We start from the raw sequence: 21935 nt of genomic DNA, 5'->3' as shown, positions 1-21935 counted from the left end.
AACTATACCTATTAACAACTCCCTGTTCCCGCAGCACCTAGCCTGTGGGAACCTCCATTTTACTTCCTGTCTTTATGAATTTGACCCCTCTGTGTATCTCATATAAACAGAACTATACAATATTTGCCCTTCTGCATCTGGCTTATTTCACTAAGCAAAATGTTTTCAGGATCCATTCATGTTGCAGCATGCATTGAATTTACTTGTTTAAGGCTGAGTAATATTCCATTGTGTGTGTCTTTGAGACTCCATGGACTGTATAGTCCATGGAATTCTCCAGCCCAGAATACTGGAGTGAGTAGCCATTCCCTTCTCCAGGGGATCTTTCCAATGCAGGGATTGAACCCAGGTCTCCCGCATTGCAGGCAGACTCTTTACCAGCTGAGCCACTAGGGAAGCCCAAGAACACTGGAGTGGGTAGCCTATCCTTTCCCCAGGGGATCTTTCCGACCCAGGAATCGAACTGAAATCTCCTGCATTGCAGGCGGATTCTTATCAGCTGAGCTGTCAGGGAATCCCTTGTGTGTATATAATACCATATCTGGTTTATTCATTCGTATGTTGATGGATTCTTGGGTTACTACTACCGGTTGACTATTGCAAATAATGCTGTTTAAGGTTCACTTGGCTTTCCTGGTGGCTCAGACAGTAAAGAATCCACCTGCAATGTGGGAGACCAGGGTTCCATCCCTGGGTTGGGAAGATCCCCTGGAGAAGGGAAAGGCTACCCACTCCAGTATTCTGGCCTGGAGAATTCCATGGGGTTCCATGGAGAATTCCATGGAGTTGCAAAGAGTCGATACGACTGAGCGACTTCCACTTTCACTTTTTACTTTCAAGGTTCGCTTCAGTTCAGAACAGTTAGAATATGAAAAAAATGTACATCTTAGAATAAAAACATGGGTGACATTTCTTTTATGTGGCTTATTTCAATGTGTACAAATACTTAGCATTTGATAAGTAAAATGTACACTAGCTTGCTTTTAGATAATTGCCTCACTTTGATAATCTGGTGATGATGATAATCATCTTGATAAATTGCCTATTAATAATTAATGAACAGAATTGATTTAATTTCCCATTTATTGTGCCAACATTTGCTTCAATTAACCATGTGTTATTTTTTATTTTTTTAAATATTATTTTAAATCACTATGTTCACTGTTTCAGAAAATTTAATGTTACATGGTGTTAGATTACTATGTTAAAAGGTATAGGGTATATCTTCTAAAAAAACTAAAGCCTTTATATCTCCAGGTTTAGAAAACAATTATTTAAGGACATATTCAAAATACCCTTTAATCAGAAAGTTGCATTTTTTGAGTAACTTCTTTGCACATAACCATCTGATTCACACCAACATGCACATTGACCTGCTTCCTGTTCTTGGCTTGGCAGAACCTGGGGTCACTATTCTCCATCCGGGTCGTGGGACTCTCCCTGGCCTGCAGCTACTTGTCCCCACAGGACAGTCGGCCCCTCTGTCACTGGGCAGTGGACAGGTAAGGGGATGTTCCAGACCTGGTAAGAGAATGAATACATTCTTGTCTGACTAGACTCCTTCAAGGCTGTGTATCAGTAAAACTGATGACAATCAGTTGCCCTTGGTCTTCAGCACTAGCGACTGGGTTAGGTCCTTGTATACATTCTGTGCTTCCAGTCCTTATGTCTAAGCAGGACTGATGGCCACTTCAGAGATGGAGGGGGACACTGGGGTTCCCAAAGATGAGGACTTATTCACACTCACATGGCTAGTTAAGGATTGTATACCTTCCATGAACTCAAACCCTGGGTTGTTTTTTTTTTTTTTTTTAATAGTTTCAATTTTATTTTATTTTAGTTATTTTTATTTTTTGGCCATGATATATGACATGCAGGATCTTAGTTCCCTGACTAGGGATGTAACCCTATGCCCTCTGCATTGGAAGCGCAGAGTCTTAACCATGGACTCCCAGGGAAGTCCCTCAAAATCATCTTGGTGACAGCTGGGGACTCTTGTGACATCTCCACTTTTTTCTTGCAATACATTCAAAACCTTCTTTTAAGGGGCAGACCCTCCCATCGCTTATCTATATGTGTCTTGTTGATTTCATGTCTTCCACTTTCTTCTGCATTAAGGCCAGCCAGTTTCTTCTGAAATGGGCTGAGTGAAAACAGCTGGAAAGAGTGATGGGCTGATGAGATTTTCTGGGTCTGGACAGCTCTGGAAGGGGAAGACCTTTTAGGTCGTAGAGGTGGGCTCGAAGGTGCTCCTTTCACTTCACAGTGGAGGAAAACCCAGCAGCTCATTTTGGGCATCATCAGAATTGGGTGTGTGTGTAAGATGTTCAAACAGAACAGACCTATTGACATTGAGCAGGTGGCTGAGACTGCAGTGGGAGCGCTGAGCCATGACCGGGCAGCCACCAGACCCTCAGAGCTCGCCAGCTCCCAGGGCAGGGAGGACAGAGGCTTCAGGGTAGATGAAGGACCAAGCCTTCCACAGATAGCGCCTCCCCAGGCCCCCAACCTCGGTTTCCATGCAGCTCTGGACGTTTCTGTTGGGAACATCGGTCCTGGGGGTGGAGAGGGTGGGGAGAGTGGGAAGCCGCCCCCATGCCTTGGATGGGCCCTCTATTCTCTCATCAGGGCTCTGCATCTTAGGAGGCCAGGAGGCCCCCCGCACATCAAACTGGCCGTGGAGTGGGACATTGACACCAAGGAGCGGTGAGTCCAGCAGAGCCCAGCTCATGCAGAGGAGACAAAGCCTGTTCGTGCATAATGGACCTTCCTGTGCCAGTTCCCCTGATGCCACCGTGGGGTGTATGAAGCTTCCCGGATGCACTGTGACCCATTCTTCCAAGAAGCCCCAGTGGCAATTGTCTGCCTATAAACAACAGCAGTAGGACTAGTATAATGATGTTGGTGGGTGATGGCTGTGGTGGTCATGGTCACAGTTGTAAATGGTGAGGTGACACTTGGCCAGTCACTGCTCTGAGCACTTTTCATCCATGTAGGATATTTCATGCATCACTTTCTGTAAGGTAGGGCCGACTCGAATCCACCTTGTCAGATGAGGAAACCAAGGCACAGAGAGGTTAAACGGTTGCTCCCCTGCCTGGCAGAGGTGAACTTTGAACTCGGGCCGTCAGGCTCAAGTGCACACTCTTAGTCACTCAGCGTGGCTGCATCTCTAACCCTGAGGGCATATTCCAACATTGGGAAAGGACACTGTTCAGCCTGGCGAGGGTTTATTAATCTCAACTAGGTGCCAGGCCGTGCCTCACATGAAACAAAGATGTATAAGCCAAGGGCTTGGTCCTTGTCAGGGCTGGTGGGGGAGACTGAGAATTCCAGTAAGAGAGAGTGGGCGCTCCAGAAGCCCAAGGAAAGGGGACTTTGACTCCACAGGAGATGCTTTGCACCCCATTAGCTGGGAGTAGAGACCCCTGGGTGGGGCGGGCAGGGCGGGGAGGTGAGACACCCACACGGCCTCTGTCTGCTCCCCCCACAGCCTGTTCGGGAGCCCCCAGGAGGAGCGGGTGCAGGACGCGGACAGTGTGAGGCGGCAGCAGCAGGCCCACCAGCAGCACAGCTGCACCCTGGACGAGTGTTTCCAGTTCTACACCAAGGAGGAGCAGGTCCCGCCCTGGGGGTCTGCGCCCCGGCTGGGCGGGGATGGGGGGGTGCCAGGGCCCGTCAGTGGGTGGGCTCACAGTCCTGGTGGCTTCCCTTCCAGCTGGCCCAGGATGACGCGTGGCGGTGCCCGCACTGCCAGGCCCTGCAGCAGGGGGTGGTGAAGCTGAGCCTCTGGACCCTGCCCGACATCCTTATCATCCACCTCAAGCGCTTCTGCCAGGTGGGCGAGAGGAGGAACAAGCTCTCCACGCTGGTGAAGTTCCCGCTCGCCGGGCTCGACATGGCTCCCCACGTGGCCCAGAGGAGCACCAGCCCCAAGGCCATGCCAGGCGCCTGGCCTCCTTCCTGGAAGCAGCCGGCCTGCCTGCCCACCAGCTACCCGCCGGACTTCCTGTACGACCTCTACGCCGTCTGCAACCACCACGGCAGTTTGCAAGGTGGGCATTACACAGGTGAGCCTGCCTCGCGGCCTGTGGCTGCTGCTGCTATGGCCACATTCGTGGCCGTGGCCTGGGCCTCCAGATACCGTGGGAAGGGACACCCATGGGATGCCAAGTTCACTCGGGCACTCAGCACCAGCTGACCCCTCACCCGCTGCATGCCTGGAACCTGCCAGAGGGTAGAGGGTGCTGGTCCAAGCATGGGGCAGGGTTAGGAGGGTGGCTGGGATAGAAAGTTAGTTACAGCCCAAGTTTTCACCATATCAGGTGAAACCCAAAGAGTTTCTCATTTGTTCTCATCTGTGATTCAGCCCAAAGTCTCTCACTTATCAGATTTGGTATTTATTTCTATGGGGTACATTCAACTGTTACTGCCTCCTAGGAACTTGAAGTGAATGAAGGATGGAAGGACAGAAACAAAGAGCTTGGCAGCCCGCTCAGTTCATAATTGCATACCTTGGTCTGTTCTACACTAATATAAATTAGGTCATTTCTGGAAAAAATTCTTGGAAATATTTTGTTTTTTGAAAAGTGTGCTACTCCTAGTATACTTATGAACCTGCAATTTGGAAAACACTGTATAAACAACCAGGATCATCACTCATTTGTTCATTGAGCAAATATTTATGAAGTCCCCATTCTATGGCAAATCCTGGGCTAGGTGCTGGAGCCTAAGTGATGAACAAGATAAATAGGAGTCCTGCCCTCATGGGACTAATTTCAGACACAGAAATAAAAAGGTGCTTGTCCCTTTAACACTTTCACTACTTGGCATCGTGAAAAGATGGTTGGTTGATGTGTCTGAGATATAGATAAAGCCTGCCTGAGCATGTTACCTTTAGGAAAGATGATGTGGAACTAGCCATGTGAATAATGGTAGGAAAGCATTATGGGCAGTGCTGCTAGCATGTGCAAAGGTTCAGAGGCAGAGTTTGTGGTTTAAGAATTGATGAAAGGCTGCTGTGACTTAAGGGGGAAGTAAGTCAAGATGGGGCTGGATGCCAAGACTCTGGAGGCCATGGAAAAGAGATTGCATTTTTCCAAACCGTGGTGGGAAAAGTCATTAAAAGGTTTTCAGCAGAGGAATAAAGACATAATCGAGTTCACAAAGTGAGGTCTTAGCTCGAGCAGAGAATTGGGTGGAGCAAGAATGTAAGCTGGAATTGCAGTTAGGAGGGTGTTTCTGGGCCTCAAGTGGGAGATGGTGTTGGCTGGGACTTGGGTGATGATAGGGTATTCAAGACACATTTGGGAAAGAGAATTGGTCAGACTGGCTTTTGGACTCAGCATGGGATGGAAGAGAGGCAGGAGCAAAGATGAACTTTTCGTGCCTGGTTTGAGCCAGTGCAAATCAGTCAACTGTACTTCCACAGCAGGGGATGTGGGTTCAGTCCCTGGTCAGGGAACTAAGATCCCACATGCCATGAGTTTCAGCCAAAAAAAAAAAAAAAAAGCCAGCCAAGTGTGGCTCGTGGGTCAGATCCAGTCTGGCACCTGTATTCATTTGGTCCACGAGTTAAAAATGGTTTTTACATTTTAAAAGGGGGTAAAAAAGCAAAACAAAAAACAAACCAAATAATGGCAAGAAGAATATATGACAGAGACCGTAGATGGCCAAAGGTGACCTGCAGAGCCTAAAATTGGCCAGATGGGCTATTTGGCTCATTGCAGAAAAAAGCTGGCTTTCACTCCTGAATTAGTATGTTATGGTACCAATTACTGAGATGTGTAGGGAAAGGAGAGGAATATTTCTTATATTTGTTTGGAAGGTGGTGAGAATCTTATCTATGATCATTTTCTTAGATGTTTGACTACAGTTCTTAGGTAGGGAAGAAGTGAATTATAATCCCAACTGCATATTTTCCTTGCATACTGAATCAGAGATGTGCATTTTGAAGCTTCTCAAAAGAACCAGGATGACCGTTAGCATTATTACCTGAAAAAAGTGAGTGTTAGATGCTCAGTCACGTCTGACTCTTTAGCGACTCTATGGACTGTAGCCCACCAGGCTTCTCTGTCCGTGGGATTTCCCAGGCAAGAATACTGAAATGAGTAGCCGTTCCCTTCTTCAGGGGATCTTCCTGACCCAGGGATCAAACTTGGGTCTCATGCATTGCAGGAAGATTCTTTACCATCTGAGCCACCAGGGAAGCCCACCATAAATAACTCAGGACATGCTTTTATTAGAAATTTTGCTTGAACAATCTCTACAACATAAGGATTCAGCTTGTGTGGTAACAACCCACTTTTTATCAGTGAGCATCTGGATGTATAACTGGTTGATCCTTTCTGATTCCACCAAATTCCTTTCTGGCTAAAAATGAACCGATGTTTCTCATTCTATGACAAATATCTGTTTTTCAGCCATGCCAGTGGGAAATCTCTTCCTGCTTTGGGGGGCTCCAATTAATGGGGACTTGGGGTTTGGACCTTCGCAGCCTACTGCCGGAACTCTCTGGACGGCCAGTGGTACAGTTACGATGACAGCACGGTGGAGCCGCTTCTAGAAGATGAGGTCAATACACGAGGGGCTTACATCTTGTTTTATCAGAAGAGGAATAGCATCCCTCCGTGGTCAGCCAGCAGCTCCATGAGAGGTAGGTACTGCCGCTTCTCCCGGAAGAGGGGGGGACTGGACAAATTCAAGATGCTCAGTCACATCAAGGACCAGGATAGGTCCGGCAAGGGTCTGAAAGAGGAAGCTTTGTCTGCTTTCCTGGTAGCTCAGCTGGTAAAGAATCTGCCTGCCATGCAGGAGACCCTGGTTTGATTCCTGGGTCAGGAAGATCTGCTGGAGAAGGGATAGGCCACTCACTCCAGTATTCTTGGGCTTCTCTGCTGGCTTAGCTGGTAAATAATCTGCCTGCAGTGTGAGATACCTGGGTTCAATCCCTGGGTTGGGAAGATCCACTGGAGAAGGGAACGGCTACCCGCTCCAGTATTCTGGCCTGGAGAATTCCACGGACTGTTTGGGGAGTCCATGACTCAGTCATGACTGAGCGACTTTCACTTTCCAGAGCATGTCCAGCCCTACAGAACTGTGTTCCGTTTGTAAAGATGTGGGCGGGACACAATGAGATCCAAGAATGGGAAAAGGAATAACATTTTTTTCCTGTGACAGGTGACTCTTGGGAGCGTGGCATTCTATATTTTCTTTCTTGCTCATATGAGCTTGATCTTAATTAGCTCATTATTGACTGAGGGATTTTTGCAGAAACTATTGCCGTGGCCACCGATTTTTATTTTGGTCAGCCAAAAATTAGTTCTGTTATTTTATTAACACTTTGAGAGTTATGATGTTCAATTGTTACATCTGACACAACTGTGGTTTTCTGATTTTCATAAAATGTTGTCTTTCGTTCTCCTGTAGAAGCAAAGGAGCCTTCTTTAGCATCATGAGTTTCATTTTCACTTTCCATTTTTTGTTGGCCTAATATTTACATTGTTTGACTCAGAACTATATTCTGAAGAACTATTATCTTCTGAGACACTAGTATATATGTCACTTGGACAATCAGCATAGAATTTACTGAAAAATTCTTTTTCACTCAAAATTTTGCGATGTGTCATTTTTGAAAATTTTAAGTTTAGACTACACACAAGGTTGGAAGAAAAACCTAAGGGAGGAAAATGTGAATGATAATGACGTTCATAAGTTGCATAATAAACCCTTGATCAATTTTAAGCTCTGACAAATTCTCAGGGTGATGTTAATTGTATCACTCTCTACAAATGTATTGATGTGTTGCCAGTCAGTAACATTCAGGTAACAAAAGACACATTAATACATCTCAGGTCAATAATGTGTTAAGGTTGTGTAGTATAACCCTGCATTAGTCCCATTAGAAAGGGAGAGGCAGTTATAAGGGATGTGGGTCTTTAATAGGAAATAATCGCTTAACCCAACCTGAGAGCTATGTTTATTAAAGACGAAAGTGAAAGTGTAGTTGCTCAGTCGTGTCCGACTCTTTGCGACCCCATGGACTGTAGCCCACTAGGTTCCTCTGTCCATGGGATTCTCTAGGCCAGAATATTGGAGTGGGTTGCCATGCCCTTCTACAGGGGATCTTCCTGACCCAAGGATCGAAGCTGGGTCTCCCACTTTGCAGGCGGATTTTTGACCTTCTGAGCCACCAGGGAAGCTATGGTTCATCAGTTATAGGTTCTCCTCTAGCAATTCACTTTCGTTTCTGTAGCTCTGCTTTGGTTCTGTAGTTCCGGGCTCGGAGATGGGAATCTAGCGATGAGAAGTGTTCTGGGGGCCCCGAAGGATGGTCCAGCCCACCCTCTCTGTGTTCCCTCTGCAGGTTCCACCAGCTCCTCCTTGTCTGACCACTGGCTCCTCCGGCTCGGGAGCAGTAACGGCAGCACAAGGGGCAGCCTGTTGTCCTGGAGCTCTGCCCCTGGCCCTGCACGGCCCCAGTTGCCCGAGTCTGCCTTCTGCACCAACAGCCTGCCCAGGCAGGAGAAGGGTACGTTTCATCATGTCGGTTAAATTTGCTGATCTTATTTTCATTTTCTTTTCTTTTTTTTTAGAATATTTTTCTATTTATTTGGCTGTGTTGGGTCTTGGCTGTGGCACGCAGGATCTTTAGTTGCAACATTACAAACTTTTAGTTGGGGCATGTGGGATCTAGTTCCCTGATCAGGAATGGAATCTGGGCCCTCTGCATTGGGACTGCAGGTCTTAGCCTCTGGACCACCAGGGAAGTCCCAGTGCATTATATTCTGACTCACCCTATCAGGGCTTTTCTTTTCTCTTCACATTTTTCATCTGTGCACATTTTTTTATGACTGCACATTTTAGGGTAGTGTCTGTTGAACAAAAAACAAAAGGCATTCTTTCCCAAGCTTGTCCATTCCCCATTAGCATGAGCCTCTGACAAGCTCATAAATTCACCCCAGATCTGTCCAGAGGTTTAGGGCCTTGGGCCATTTCTCAGTTCTCCCAAGAAAAAGGGTGTTTCATATTGCTTAAGGAGGCAACTTCAAAAGACAGCCAACTTTCCAACATAGTACTCAGACAGGGGTCAGGCATAGCTCTAGAAAACTCCCCAGAGAGACAGAGAGGGGTGGGGTGGAAGGAGAAATAGTATTGGAGAGTCACTGACCTCCACACCCTTGCAGGCACGTTACGTAACTCATCTCCTCATCCAGCTCTCTGGGAGAAGTGAGATAATCGCCCTTTTACAAAAGAGAAAGCTGAACCTCAGACATAACCAGTCACAAGCTCAGCTGTAAAGTAGCTGGGCTGCAGGAAGACCTGCTCCTTCTGGCTGCCAGAATCCTGGCTCTGTGGCTCTTAGGTGTGAATTGGTGAATTCCAAATTCAAGTTTCAAGTTAGGACATGGGTCAGAGCCTTGCTTCAAAAGGAGTGTTCCCTCTTGGAGTTTCAATACAATGGTGATAGATTTGGAACCTGTTTGAAAAGCCCTGAGATGGTTAAATATCCATGCTTATTTTCCTGTGAGTACTAAGCCTGGGGCAAGATCAAAATCCAGCCCATACATTGAAACATGTATATTATCATATGTGAAATAGACTGCCAGTCCAGGTTTGATGCATGAGACAGGGTGCTCGGGACTGGTGCACTGGGATGACCCAGAGGGATGGGATGGGGAGGGAGGTGGGAGGGGGGATCAGGATGGGGAATACATGCACACCCGTGATGGATTCATGTCAATGTATGAAAACCACTACAATATTGTAAAGTAATTAGGCTTCAATTAAAATAAATAAATTTATTTAAAAAAAAAAACAAAAAAAACAAAATCCAGCCCATAGGTTTTCAACAGTGGTTGGGCTTCCCTGGTGGGTCAGATAGTAAAGAATCTGCCTGCAATGCAGGAGACTCAGGTTCAATCCCTGGGTTGGGAAGATCCCTTAGCAGGGAATGGTAACCCACTCCAGTTTTTTTGCTTGGAGAATTTCATGGATGGAGGACTTGGTGGGCTACGGTCTATGGGATTGCAAAGAGTCAGACACGACTGAGGGACTAACAGTTTCACTTAGTACCACCTCCTCTCCCTATGGGTATGTGGGAGAATTTTTTTTACTGTCAAAATGAGTAGAGGGGACAACTGGCATTTAGTCCCTGGGGGGCAAGGGTGCTAAATGTCTTGCAATGCTCAGGAATGGCTCCACGCAGCACAGACTTGTCCTTCCCGAGTGCCAGCAGTTCCCCTGCAGAGAAACACTGATAGCTTGGCAGTTTGATCCTTCCGATAGCTCTGGTTATGGGACCTCATAATAATGAAAGCAATTTAAAGGAAAATGAACAGATCCAAACTTATGGGGACCACAACTTATATAATTGTGGATGAACGTTAGGAGAGGCTCTGTTAAAAAGAAAAGGACATAGAAACACTTTACTTGTGTAATTGTGTATATAAACATGACCATGTGAAAAAATTGCTGAGGTCCTTTCAGAGGAGGGGCCCCAGGACTAAAGCATTTCAGTGTCGATGCTCCTGATGGTGAATTTCCTCTATGGCTTTTATTAAGCCTCAAAGGTTTTATTGTCTCTTTTTCAGTGCTTTCCAAATAGTATGTTATTTCAGTTTCGATTTCCTCTTTGATCTTAGGGTTATCAGGGTGTTTCAATTGTTTAAGAGTTTTTAGTCACTTTTTTATTCTTGATATCTGATTTTATGGATCGTGATCCAAGAATGTTGTTTTCAAAAATGATTCCCTTTTTGTGATCAAGTAAGTACACGATGATTATTTTGTCAGTGTTATTTGTTATTTGTCAGTGTTCTGTGTACACAATGTACACAATAATGTACATTGTCTGAGGAATGTGAGCTTCATATCTTAAGTATTCAGTTAGGTGAGTCGATTGTTGTATTCAATTTCACCATGTCCTTTTTTAAAATTGAAGTATAGTTGATTTACAATGTTGTGTTAGCTTCTGGTGCATAGCAAAGTGATTTCCTGGACCTGCCTGCCACTGCAGGAGGCGTAAGAGACATGGATTTGATCCCTGGGTTGGGAAGATGCCCTGGAGGAGGGCAACCCACTCCAGTATTCTTGCCTGGAGAATCCCATGGACAGAGGAGCCTGGCTGGCTACAGTCCATAGGGTTGCAAAAAGTTGGACATGACTAAGCCACTTACCATATATGCACATATAATATATATATATTATATATTCTTGTTCAGATTCTTTTCCCTCGAAGGTTACTGCAAAATATTGATATAGTTCCCTGTGCTATATAGTAGGTCCTTGTTGGTTACCTATTTTATATATAGTGAATTTTCATTTAAAAATGTTTTCTATTACTCATTCTTTTTTTCTTATTTTTAGTGATCTGATCATGTTGCAATGTGTTCCCTTTTTCTCCTCCTTCACTTGGAAGTGCTGTTCTTTAACATCTTATTGTTACTTCATGCTTCCCAATATTTGTAATCAAATGTATTGTCCTGTTATTATACGGATATGAGAAGCCTGCTGTTTCCTGTGAGTCATCCTATTTCAGCACTGCCTTCTCTCTTTCCCTCATAAGATGACCTGTATAATGCTTCCATGCCATTCCCCCCAGTTGAGAGCTTAGAAATGTTCTCACACATTCCTTCCGGTCTGTTTCTGGAGCTCCCCCATGTCATTCCCCAGCTCTTAGATTTTGCTGAGATGGTTTCCTACTCTGTTCCAGATTGTCATCAGAATTCCTCTTGCTGTCCCTTTCCTGTCCCAAACACACCAACTTAACCTCATGTAACACATCCTAAGACCACCTGTTCCCTGGGAGGGTGGATGGTACCTGATTGCAGGGTCCACTGGGACGCCGCTGTCTGTCTTCATCACCCTCTGTCTTGCGGTCGTGGTGCTGACCTTCAATGTTTGCTCAGAGTTCTTTTTAGGTATGCGTGATATGCTGTTTTACTCTCAGCAAAGCCGCAAATGTTTTCTTTCTCCGGGAAGTATATGGTAGCTTGGTGGTGAAGGGCTCTGAGGTTACAGTTGTTTTTCTCTCAGGCATCTGTGGACGTTTTCCCACGGTCTATGAGGCCCTAAGGTTGCAGGTGAGAAGTTCTTTTTTTTTTCATTGAGAGTCACTTGTTCTTTCTGGCTGGAAGCTTTGACCTTGGAGTTTAGAAATCCTACCAGAATATGCCTGGGTCTGTGTTTGTTCCTCAACCCTGTCTGGAACTCGCAACGCTCCTTCTCCAGGTGCAGGCTTTTCTTTAAGGAAATGCTCTTTTTGTTTAATTATTGTCTTGCCTACTTTTCAAATTCCTGTTATTTGCCTCTTGACTCTCCTACATCCGTCCTCAAAAGTCTCCTAGCTTTGCCCTGCAATTTCTATCTCTGCCATTTTGCTCTGTGGCTTGAAATGCTTCTTTCACAATTATAGAATTTGTGAAATGTACCAAATGTCATAAATTTCAAGATCACTTCAGGGCACTAATCTGAGTCTTAACAGTGACCCTGAATGCCTTCAGTTCATTTACTGAAATTTAAAACCTGAAAGTCACATATTTCAGTCTCCTGTTTTTCTACCCTGGAGTCTCATTGATAGCCTTTGTCTGTTTTCTTTGATGGCTCAAAAGAGCCTGTTCTGATGGTTCTGTTTATTCATATTCTCTGACCTCCAGACCCCCTTTGTTTGCGCTTTAGTCCCTTCAGTCATGTCTGAGTCTTTTGCAGCCCCATGGACTGTAGCCTGCCAGGCTCCTCTCTCTGTGGGATTTCCCAGGCACAAATACCAGAGTAGATTACCATGTCCTTCTCCAGCCAGACCCCGTGTTAAGTGTGTTTTTACTTTTCTGTTTCTGCACACAGAGGCTTCCCTCCACCCTCTTCTGAGTGGTGGGTGGTTCTTGGAGTGATGGACAGGGCCGGTGGCCTTGGCTCCTGAGAGAGCCTTTCTTTTATTTACTTGTTTATTTTTATTTATATGAACTGTGGTGTTGGAGAAGACTCTTGAGAGTCCTTTGGACTGCAAGGAGATCCAACCAGTCCATCCTGAAGGAGATCAGTCCTGGGTGTTCATTGGAAGGACTGACGCTGAAGCCGAAACTCCAGTACTTTGGCCACCTCATGAGAAGAGTTGACTCATTGGAAAAGACCCTGATGCTGGGAGGGATTGGGGGCAGGAGGAGAAGGGCACGACAGAGGAAGAGATGGCTGGATGGCATCACTGACTCGATGGGCATGAGTTTGAGTAAACTTTGGGAGCTGGTGATGGACAGGGAGGCCTGGTGTGTCACGATTCATGGGGTTGCAAAGAGTCGGACATGACTGAGCGACTGAGCTGAACTAAGTCTTCATTGCTGCCCGTGAGCTTTCCTCTAGTTTCGGGGATCAGGGGCTACTCTTCGTTGTGGTGCTGGGGCTTCTCTTGTTGGGGAGCACTCGCCACCCCCCCTCCCCCCCCCCCCCCGCCCCCGCCCACCTTCCCCGAAAGCGAGGTCTTTGGTGAACAGGAAGCGCTAGCTCCCAGTGGGTGCTTTCGCATTTATTTCTCCCCTCCGCCAAAGCTCTGGCTCCTTCTCACATCCAACAAACAGAATGAAATCAAATCCTGATCGGCAAGGTGCTTTCTCACTGCGTCTTGAGAAAGAGGAGCTGAGTTCTTTGTGGACACCTGCGGTTCCCGTGACAGGATGCGGGGTGCCCGCGCCCCTCGATCGGGGGGCGGGGGGGGGGAAGGATGGAGAGCGGGCTCCGCCGCCTGCCAGGGCTCCTCCCTTTTTGAAAGGCTGAAAGTCACCGCTCTGTGACTCCTAATACAAAGCTTCTCTTTCTGCCCTTACCCTGGGCTGTGGACCAGGAACAAAACCTTCCCACACGTCTCAGCCCCCAGAACTGTTTTGTTTATTTATTTTCCCTCCAAGGTGTGGGAATTCAATGATGGAACAACATCATCATTTAGGACTGGAATTACAAAGTATTTGGGAGTGATGTTGTGTCCATCGCTAGCTAATCTAAAGTGCTTTAAAGAAAAATAAAAAATACCAAAGATTATCTGTGGAAAACCTGAAAGGCAAGCTCTCCAGAACCTCGGAGATGGCTGTCAGACAGATTGTGGGGTGGACGGACTGTCTGTGCACCTCGGCTGGCTTACCTGCTTGTGCGTTTTCTCGGCTGGAGGCCTGGGGACCCCTTGTACCTGCTCCTCTGACCTCCTGAGCACCCCCCGCCCCCTGGGCCCTCTTCATACAGCTCAGAGGTTTGCTTTGGTGGCTGCAGTCCTGCTTATTTTGGGAGCTGCGGACTGTGCCCTGTGGTGAGAGTGGAAGACTGTGGGCAAGAGGCTGGTGCCCTGGCCCAGGGTAACTGTCCTTGTGCCACGTGGGCTTAGCTGAAGAGTCCTTTCTCAGTGGTGACAGGCATCTCATAAATCAAGGCATCTTAACGGTACGATGACCAATGACTTTTTAACTTCTAAAAATTGTGTTAAACACATATAACAGGGACTTCCCTGGTGGTCCAGTGGTTAGGACTACCGGACTTCACCGTCAAGGTTCCTGGGTTCAATCCCTGGTTGGGAAACTAAGATCCCACAAACCAGGAAAAAAAACACACACACACATAACCGGCTTTGCCATCTTGACCATCTGTAAGTGTACGGTTTGGTGGTATTAAGCACACTCACATTGTTGTACGGCCACCAAAAACCACCCCTATAACTCGTCTCATCTTGTAAATCTGAACCCCTGAACCTGTTAAACACTAATTCCCTGTTCCCTCCTCCCCCAGCCCCTGGCAGCCACCATTATACTTTCTGTGTCTCTGCTTTTGGCTGCTCAGAGCCCTTCTTAGGGTGTAATCATACAGTGTGTGTCTTTCCAGTGACTGGCTATTTGGGGTCCCGTGAGATTCCATATGAATTTTAGGATGAGTTTTCTCATGGGTATTTTGATAGGGATTGCACTAAGTCCATATATCGCTTTGGGTAACATTGACAATTTTTTTGAAGATTTAAAAAAATTTTTTATTGTTCTTATTGCTATTTTATTTTTATTTTTTTGCCATGCCATGAGGCATGTGGAATCTTAGTTCCCAGACCAGGAATTGAACCTGTGCCCCCTGCCTTGGAAGTGCAGAGTCTTAACCATGGACCACCAGGGAAGTCCTGACATTTTAACAATATTAAATCTTCAAATCCATGAACACAAGATCCGTTTTTCATTTATTTATGTCATCTTTCATTTCTTTCAGCAATGTTTTTCAGTTTTCAGTGTACAAGTCACCTCTTTGCTTAAGTTAGTGCCTAAGGGTTTTTTTCTGACACTGATTGACTATGTCTTCAGGAAAGATACACAGTCTTGGGTATATGTATGTTCCCTTTAGAAATGATGAGAGTAAAGAAAGAATTGAGAAGAAAATAAAAAACAGCACCCCCGTGGTTCCTTAAACACCTTGTCATTTTAGTATTTATTTCTCCATACTTTGTATGTTTTCATATGTACATATGCACAGATCTATACTTATACCTGTGTATATATATTTTTTTTTGCAAATTGGATTACTCTTTTTCTAGACTCTGTATCATCCTTAATAGTACATATCAAAAGCATCTTTCTATGTCACAAAAAGCACAATGGAGAATCTGGCAATTCTGATAAAATTAAACACATGATCCTCTTTTCTTCTTTTTTTTTAAGCCTAAGGGAGATTGGTGCATTTGAAAGGTACAAGCACCTAATTTGACCTGAAAAAGCAGGGATTTTTGCTGAGCATTTTGTTCCATGGCCATATTTAAGATGAATGAAAAGAATCTTAAATCTTAGGCCCGTGGCCTCAGAGACTGAGCTTTCTCGGGAGTCTGCACTGCCTGGCACATAGCTACCTCTGTTGGCCCTGGCTTTCCCTGTGGCTTCAAATATATAAATGGAGCCCATGAAACAGTGAGTGAAAACACTGATGTTCCCAAGGGCAGGAGCCATAGTCTTGTTCACCGCTATGTCCCCAGCACTCAGGATGGTGCCTGATCATCAGAGGTGCTCGGTCAGTGCTTGTTGGATGTGGCTACTCTTACTGCTTGGGTGCTAAGTTGCTTCAGTTGTGTCTGACTTGTTTGCAACCCCATGGACTGTAGCCCGCCAGGCTCCTCTGTCCATGGGATTCTCCAGGCAAGAATACTGGAGTGGGTTGCCATGCCCTTCTCCAGGGGATCTTCCCAACCTAGGGATGGAACTTGGGTCTCCCACATTGCAGGCGGATTCTTTACCGTCTGAGCCATGAGGGAAGCCCCCACTCTTACCGCAGCTGGAGGGGAAGTCAGGTACTGATGCTCTTGCTGTCTCTTTCAGGAGGCTTGGAGTCCAGGCCTTTGGCACGGGGCATCCAAGGCCGCAGCATCAGCATGAAGGTGCCCACGCCTTCCCGAGCCAAGCAGGGGGCCTTCAAGACCATGCCCCTCCGCTGGTCTTTTGGCCCCAGGGAGAAACCGCTGGGTGCATCCATCGAGCTGGTGGAGTACTTGGAGTCCAGACGGAGACCTCGGTCCACGAGCCAGTCCATCGTGCAGCTGCTGACGGGCCCTGCTGGCGGTCACCAGAAGTCACACGCCACCCTCTCTGTGGAGAGTGAAGACAGTAGGCGAACCAGCGACACGGTGCTGGCCACAGCGCCCTGCCCCTCTGGCCATCCTGGCCACTGCGTGGCCCCTGGAAACTCAGATGGCCCGAATGCAGCCAGGAAGCTCAAGGAAAACTCAAGTCAGGACATTAGGCTGCCCAAACAGTTTGACTTGCCCCTCACGGTGATGTCCTCAACAGAAGACGATGGGAGACGAGCCCGGCCTGAGGGCCAAAGGACCACAAGCTGTAAGGGAAGTGGCCTAACCGGGAGCAGTGGCCAAGCACCCTCCCCCAAGGAGGGTCCCAATGCTGCGACGTTACCTAGAAAGAGTGCAGACAGTCGCCCAAACAGCTCGGGCAAGATGAGAGGTAATGGGGAGAGAAGGGACCCCGAGACAGACAGATTCCCACAAGGGACCCTCACCCTTCTGAGGTCTGTGTTTTGGAAGAAGGAGATCAGGAAGAGGGACAGGCCAGAGGCAGCCCCCCAGGCGGCCCCCGTCTCCCTGGTGAGCGGCAGGCAGAGCCCGGCTATGGATGGGGAGGCTCGAGGCTTGTCTCCATCCCTCAGGATTCGAGAGAGCCTGGCCAGGGGCCCAGCCGGCCACCTGGAAAGAGAGAGGGACGTCCGGTCAGCGCCCAGCTCTCTGCTCCTCCCTCGCAAGACTGGCAGGCCCCCGAGGGCCAGCGCCCTGGGCACATCACAGAGGAGTGTCTCCGGGGAGCAGACGTCTTTCGGTACCTTGCCAAAGGTGAAGTACCACACGCTGTCCTTACGTCGGAAGAAAACCTTGCCTGAGTCCAGCTTCTGATTTTGCATCCTGGGGGGCAGCTGCCATCCTCTCGGCTCTGCACCAAGCACCTGTGGGCGATCTGTGTTGAGACTGGGATTGGGGGAAGCCAGTTGTCTTGACCCCTGAAAATAAAAACTTCTGGTCTCTGCGTCTGTATTTCCAACACCAAACATCTGAAAAGACCTTCCTGTGTTGTTAGCTGTTTGTATGTTTCCAGACCACCAGAGGGTGCTGGTTGGTCAGTATAATCATTTCAGGGCAAGAACTGCTGTTTTAAGTAATTCCAGGGCCTGCATACTTGTATTAAGGAATGATTCATAAAAATCTTCAGTACCAAATCAAATATTGTCATTGGCTTCTCCTAAACTTTTTTTTTTTTAAATAATGGACTTAACAGGAAAATCTTTTCCTCTTGATGTTTCTCTGGGATGAAGCATTAAGGATGCCAAAAAAGAAAGTGGTTAGCAACACTAAAGCAGGATTCTAGAATGAATGGGAGAGAAATGACTGAGATTTTAGGAGAGTATTTAATATATAACAATTGTATTAAGGTTTTTCAAGGTATTTAAAAAAGATAACTATTTTGATACTAGGGGGAAAAGGAAGTTCTTGTTTTTTAAAAAAATTAACTGTGAGATCTATGTACAATTTTAATAAAAGTTCATCCATGAAACATGCAAATAGCTCTCTGAATTATTCAAGTGAGACAAACGCTCTTGTTTCTGCTGCATAAACTTAGCTCATTGCTTTTCTTCCCCCATTTAACCATTTTTTAAAAAATGAAGTATAACTGGACTTCCCTGGCAGTCCAGTGGTTAAAACTCTGCACTTCCAATGCATGGGACACAGGTTTGATCCCTGGTCAGGGAACTAAGATCTGCATGCCACATGGCACAGTAAAAAAAAAAAAAAAAAAAGGTGACTTCCAATGTCATGTTCATTTTAGGTGTACAGCACAATGATTCAGTTATAGATAGATGGATCCTTTTTCAGATTCTTTCCCCTTATAGGTTATTAAAAATATTGAGTATAGTTCCTTGTTGGTTATCTAAGCTCATTGCTGTTGATATCAGAAAGTCATTGATTGTGTTGTTTCTGAAAATTTTAAGTACTTTTAATTAAAACGACTTGCTGTTTGCTAAGGAAACAGAAGTCTCCCCAGGTCTCTGGAGAACATGTACTTTCAAGGACCAGAGTCTGAGCCTGTCTTGATGGAGCATCACCAGGGTCCTTGGACTCCTTAATGATAGAAATTGATGACAGGCCAGAGGAGGAATTCAGGCAAGGTTTTACTGGGACTTGTGCTGCAGCAGGAGGGAGTGAAGGCAAGCATCAGGTGCCCTTGTTCCCTCCCTGCAGAGGGCAGGCTGGTCCCTTAAATGGGGTGAGGGTGGTTGGGTCTGAGGGGCGGCTTGGGTAGTCTGCCCACCCCCTTGGTGGTGCTCTGTGCAGGGATCACGGGCAGGACCCTGCTATTGCTCCCTGCCCCTCAGAAATGGCAGCTGGGTTTTGGCCTTTCTGCATCTTCTTGTTTATAATTTGGGCCGACTGCCCATATGTGCAGTTATTTTTAGTACCCTGATAGTTTCTTTGTATCTGTTCCTCTGGGACGTTTGTCCAGGTGCAAGCACTGCAAAGGGTCCCAGGTCCCAGCCTGTCTCAAGGCGACTGTCCTCTTGTTTCCTAGAACTTTGCACACTTTTCAGTAGCTGTTTTAACAAATATTGCCTCACTTATGGGGAAGCTGCTAAACCTGACTGATAGAGAAATCCTTTTCCAGATTCCCTTTTAAGTTATTAAAAATATTGAGCATCGTTCCTTATTGGTTGTCTAAGCTCATAGCTGTTGATATCAGCAATGATATCAGACAGAGGGCTTGACAGGTGAGGTGACTGGAGAGTCTCTATTTCAACAGTCATTTTCCAGAAATACTTCCTTTCTGTTTAAGACACCCGACTCAAATTAAGTCTTTCCTCATACACTCAGCATGACTCATTGTCTGTCTCTGCTACTGTTCTTTTTCTTCCCCATAAGAAAGACTATGTAGTTTTGAAAAATTGGAGTATAATTACAATATTGTATTCATTTCAGCTGTACAAGAAGTGAATCCGCTATATGTTTACTTACATCCCCTCCCTCTTGGGCCTCCCTGACACCCACCCCTCCACCCCACCCCTCTCGGTCATCACAGAGCTCTGAGCTCAGCTCCCGGTGCTACACAGATCATCTATTTTACTAGCTGTTTTACACATAGTAGCGAATGTCAACCCTAATCTCCCGGTTCATCCCACCCTCCCCTTCCCCTGCTGTGTCCTTGTGTCCATTCTCTACATCTGCCCTGATGAAATAGGTTCATCTGTACCATGGTTCTAGATTCCAATAGCCAGGACATGGAAGTCAACCTAAATGTCCATCGACAGATGAATGGACAGAGACGATGTGGAACACATTTACAATGAAATATTACTCAGCCATAGCATAAGAATGAATGAAATTGGGTCATTTGTAGAGACGATGTACTTTTGAGCACCATTTCCAAGACAGAACTGAGATGACAGAGGAAATGAGCGGGGGGGGGGGGGGGGGGGTGGTCCACTACCTGATACCAGAGAGAGATGTATGTTATCAGTGGACCAGAGTGCATTTCAAAAGAAGTCTGTGTTTTCTTCAAGTCTTAATCCACGTGCTCTCGGGTGATGGGGAAGACACAGTTGTCCTCCCAGGTTTCGGGAGTCTAGGAGTCCTCCTGCTGGTTCTTGCTCCTCTGTTGACACTCATTTATCATCTCTCACTCCCAAGCTCTTCCTAAGCCCAGCTTCACTTCCTTTGTCCTCTAAGGGGTTGGGTTGTGACCCACATGTGACCCAGGCTTCTCCCTTTTGAACACCCTTGGATATCATGAGCAGGGCCCAGTTGTTAGCAGTTTTCTCTGTAATACACCACAGATGGGAGCACTTGCCCAAGGCTATAGATTTGGAATAGGAAGAGGAAATTACACTTGGACCCTGTGCTCATATCTGCCACGCCACATCTTTAGCAAGGATGCCCAAGTTCCCTTGTATCACTTTCCCATCTAGAGGGACCTGGTAGGGAAGGCTGGGAGAACAGGGCATGGGAAAGGATTGGGTCAGATTTCTGCCCAGATTGGAGGCCGAGACTATCGGAAACAGCAGGACCACCCTCAGAAGAGAAGTGAAAAGCAAAGGAGAAAAGGAAAGATATACCCATTTGAATGCAGAGTTCCAAAGAATAGCAAGGAAAGATAAGAAAGACTTCCTCAGTGATCAGTGCCAAGAAATAGAGGAAAACAATAGAATGGGAAAGACTAGAGATCTCTTCAAGAAAATTAGAGATACCAAGGGAACATTTCATGCAAAGATGGGCTCAATAAAGGACAGAAATAGTATGGACCTAACAGAAGGAGAAGATATTAAGAAGAGGTGGCAAGAATACACAGAAGAACTATACAAAAAAGATCTTCATGATCCAGATAATCACAATGGTGTGATCACTGACCTAGAGCCTGACATCTGGGAATGTGAAGTCAAGTGGGCATTAGGAAGCATCACTACAAACAAAGCTAGTGGAGGTGATGGAATTCCAGTTGAGCTATTTCAAATCCTAAAAGATGATGCTGTGAAAGTGCTGCACTCAATATGCCAGCAAATTTGGAAAACTCAGCAGTGGCCACAAGACGGGAAAAGGTCAGTTTTCATTCCAATCCCAAAGAAAGGCAATGCAAAGAATGCTCAAACTACTGCACAATTGCACTCATCTCACATGCTAGTAAAGAAATGTTCAAAATTCTCTAAGCCAGACTTCAACAGTATGTGAACTGTGAGCTTCCATATGTTCATGCTGGATTTAGAAAAAGCAGAGGAACCAGAGATCAAATTGCCAACATCCGTTGGATCATCGAAAAAGCAAGTGAATTCCAGAAAAACATCTATTTCTGCTTTATTGACTATGCCAAAGCCTTTGACTGTGTAGATCACCACAAACCTTGGAAAATTCTGAAAGAGATGGGAATACCAGACCTGCCTCTTGAGAAATCTGTATGCAGGTCAGGAAGCAACAGTTAGAACTGGACATGGAACAATAGACTGGTTCCAAATAGGGAAAAGAATATGTCAAGGCTGTATAGTGTCACCCTGCTTATTTAACTTATATGCAGAGTACATCATGAGAAACGCTGGGCTGGAGGAAGCACAAACGGGAATCAAGATTGCTGGGAGAAATATCAATAATCTCAGATATGCAGATGACACCACCCTTATGGCAGAAAGTGAAGAGGAACTAAAGAGCCTCTTGATGAAAGTGAAAGAGGAGAGTGAAAAAATTGGCTTAAAGCTCAACATTCAGAAAACTAAGATCATGGCACCCTGGTCCCATCACTTCATGGCAAATAGATGGGGAAACAGTAACAAACTTTATTTTTTGGGGCTCCAAATCACTGCAGCCATGAAATTAAAAGACGCTTACTCCTTGGAAGAAAAGTTATGACTAACCTAGACAGCATATTAAAAAGCAGAGACATTACTTTGCCAACAAAGGT

The 21935-nt window shown here is 46.1% G+C and overlaps 1 protein-coding gene across 2 annotated transcripts in view; it reads left to right on the top strand.

Moving 5' to 3' along the window:
• USP43 (ubiquitin specific peptidase 43) overlaps window positions 1–18116 on the top strand; it is a 49786-nt gene extending 31670 nt beyond the window's left edge. Inside the window, exons 9-15 of one of the 2 annotated variants that reach the window (XM_043474263.1) lie at window positions 1399–1502; window positions 2629–2706; window positions 3494–3620; window positions 3719–4055; window positions 6497–6655; window positions 8366–8530; window positions 16317–18116. In XM_043474263.1, the coding sequence (XP_043330198.1) occupies window positions 1399–1502; window positions 2629–2706; window positions 3494–3620; window positions 3719–4055; window positions 6497–6655; window positions 8366–8530; window positions 16317–17398 (2052 nt within the window). In that variant the 3' untranslated portion in view covers window positions 17399–18116. Of the gene's footprint in view, window positions 1–1398; window positions 1503–2628; window positions 2707–3493; window positions 3621–3718; window positions 4071–6496; window positions 6656–8365; window positions 8531–16316 lie in introns of both variants that reach the window. The other variant, XM_043474258.1, reaches the window with a different exon arrangement.
• The last annotated feature ends 3819 nt before the right edge of the window (window positions 18117–21935 follow it).

This window comes from Cervus canadensis, chromosome 1 (assembly GCF_019320065.1).
Source record: "Cervus canadensis isolate Bull #8, Minnesota chromosome 1, ASM1932006v1, whole genome shotgun sequence".
NCBI classification, from domain to species: Eukaryota; Metazoa; Chordata; class Mammalia; order Artiodactyla; family Cervidae; genus Cervus; species Cervus canadensis.
The sequence above is the reverse complement of the archived record's forward strand: the minus strand, read 5'-3'. Positions and strand labels throughout refer to the sequence as shown.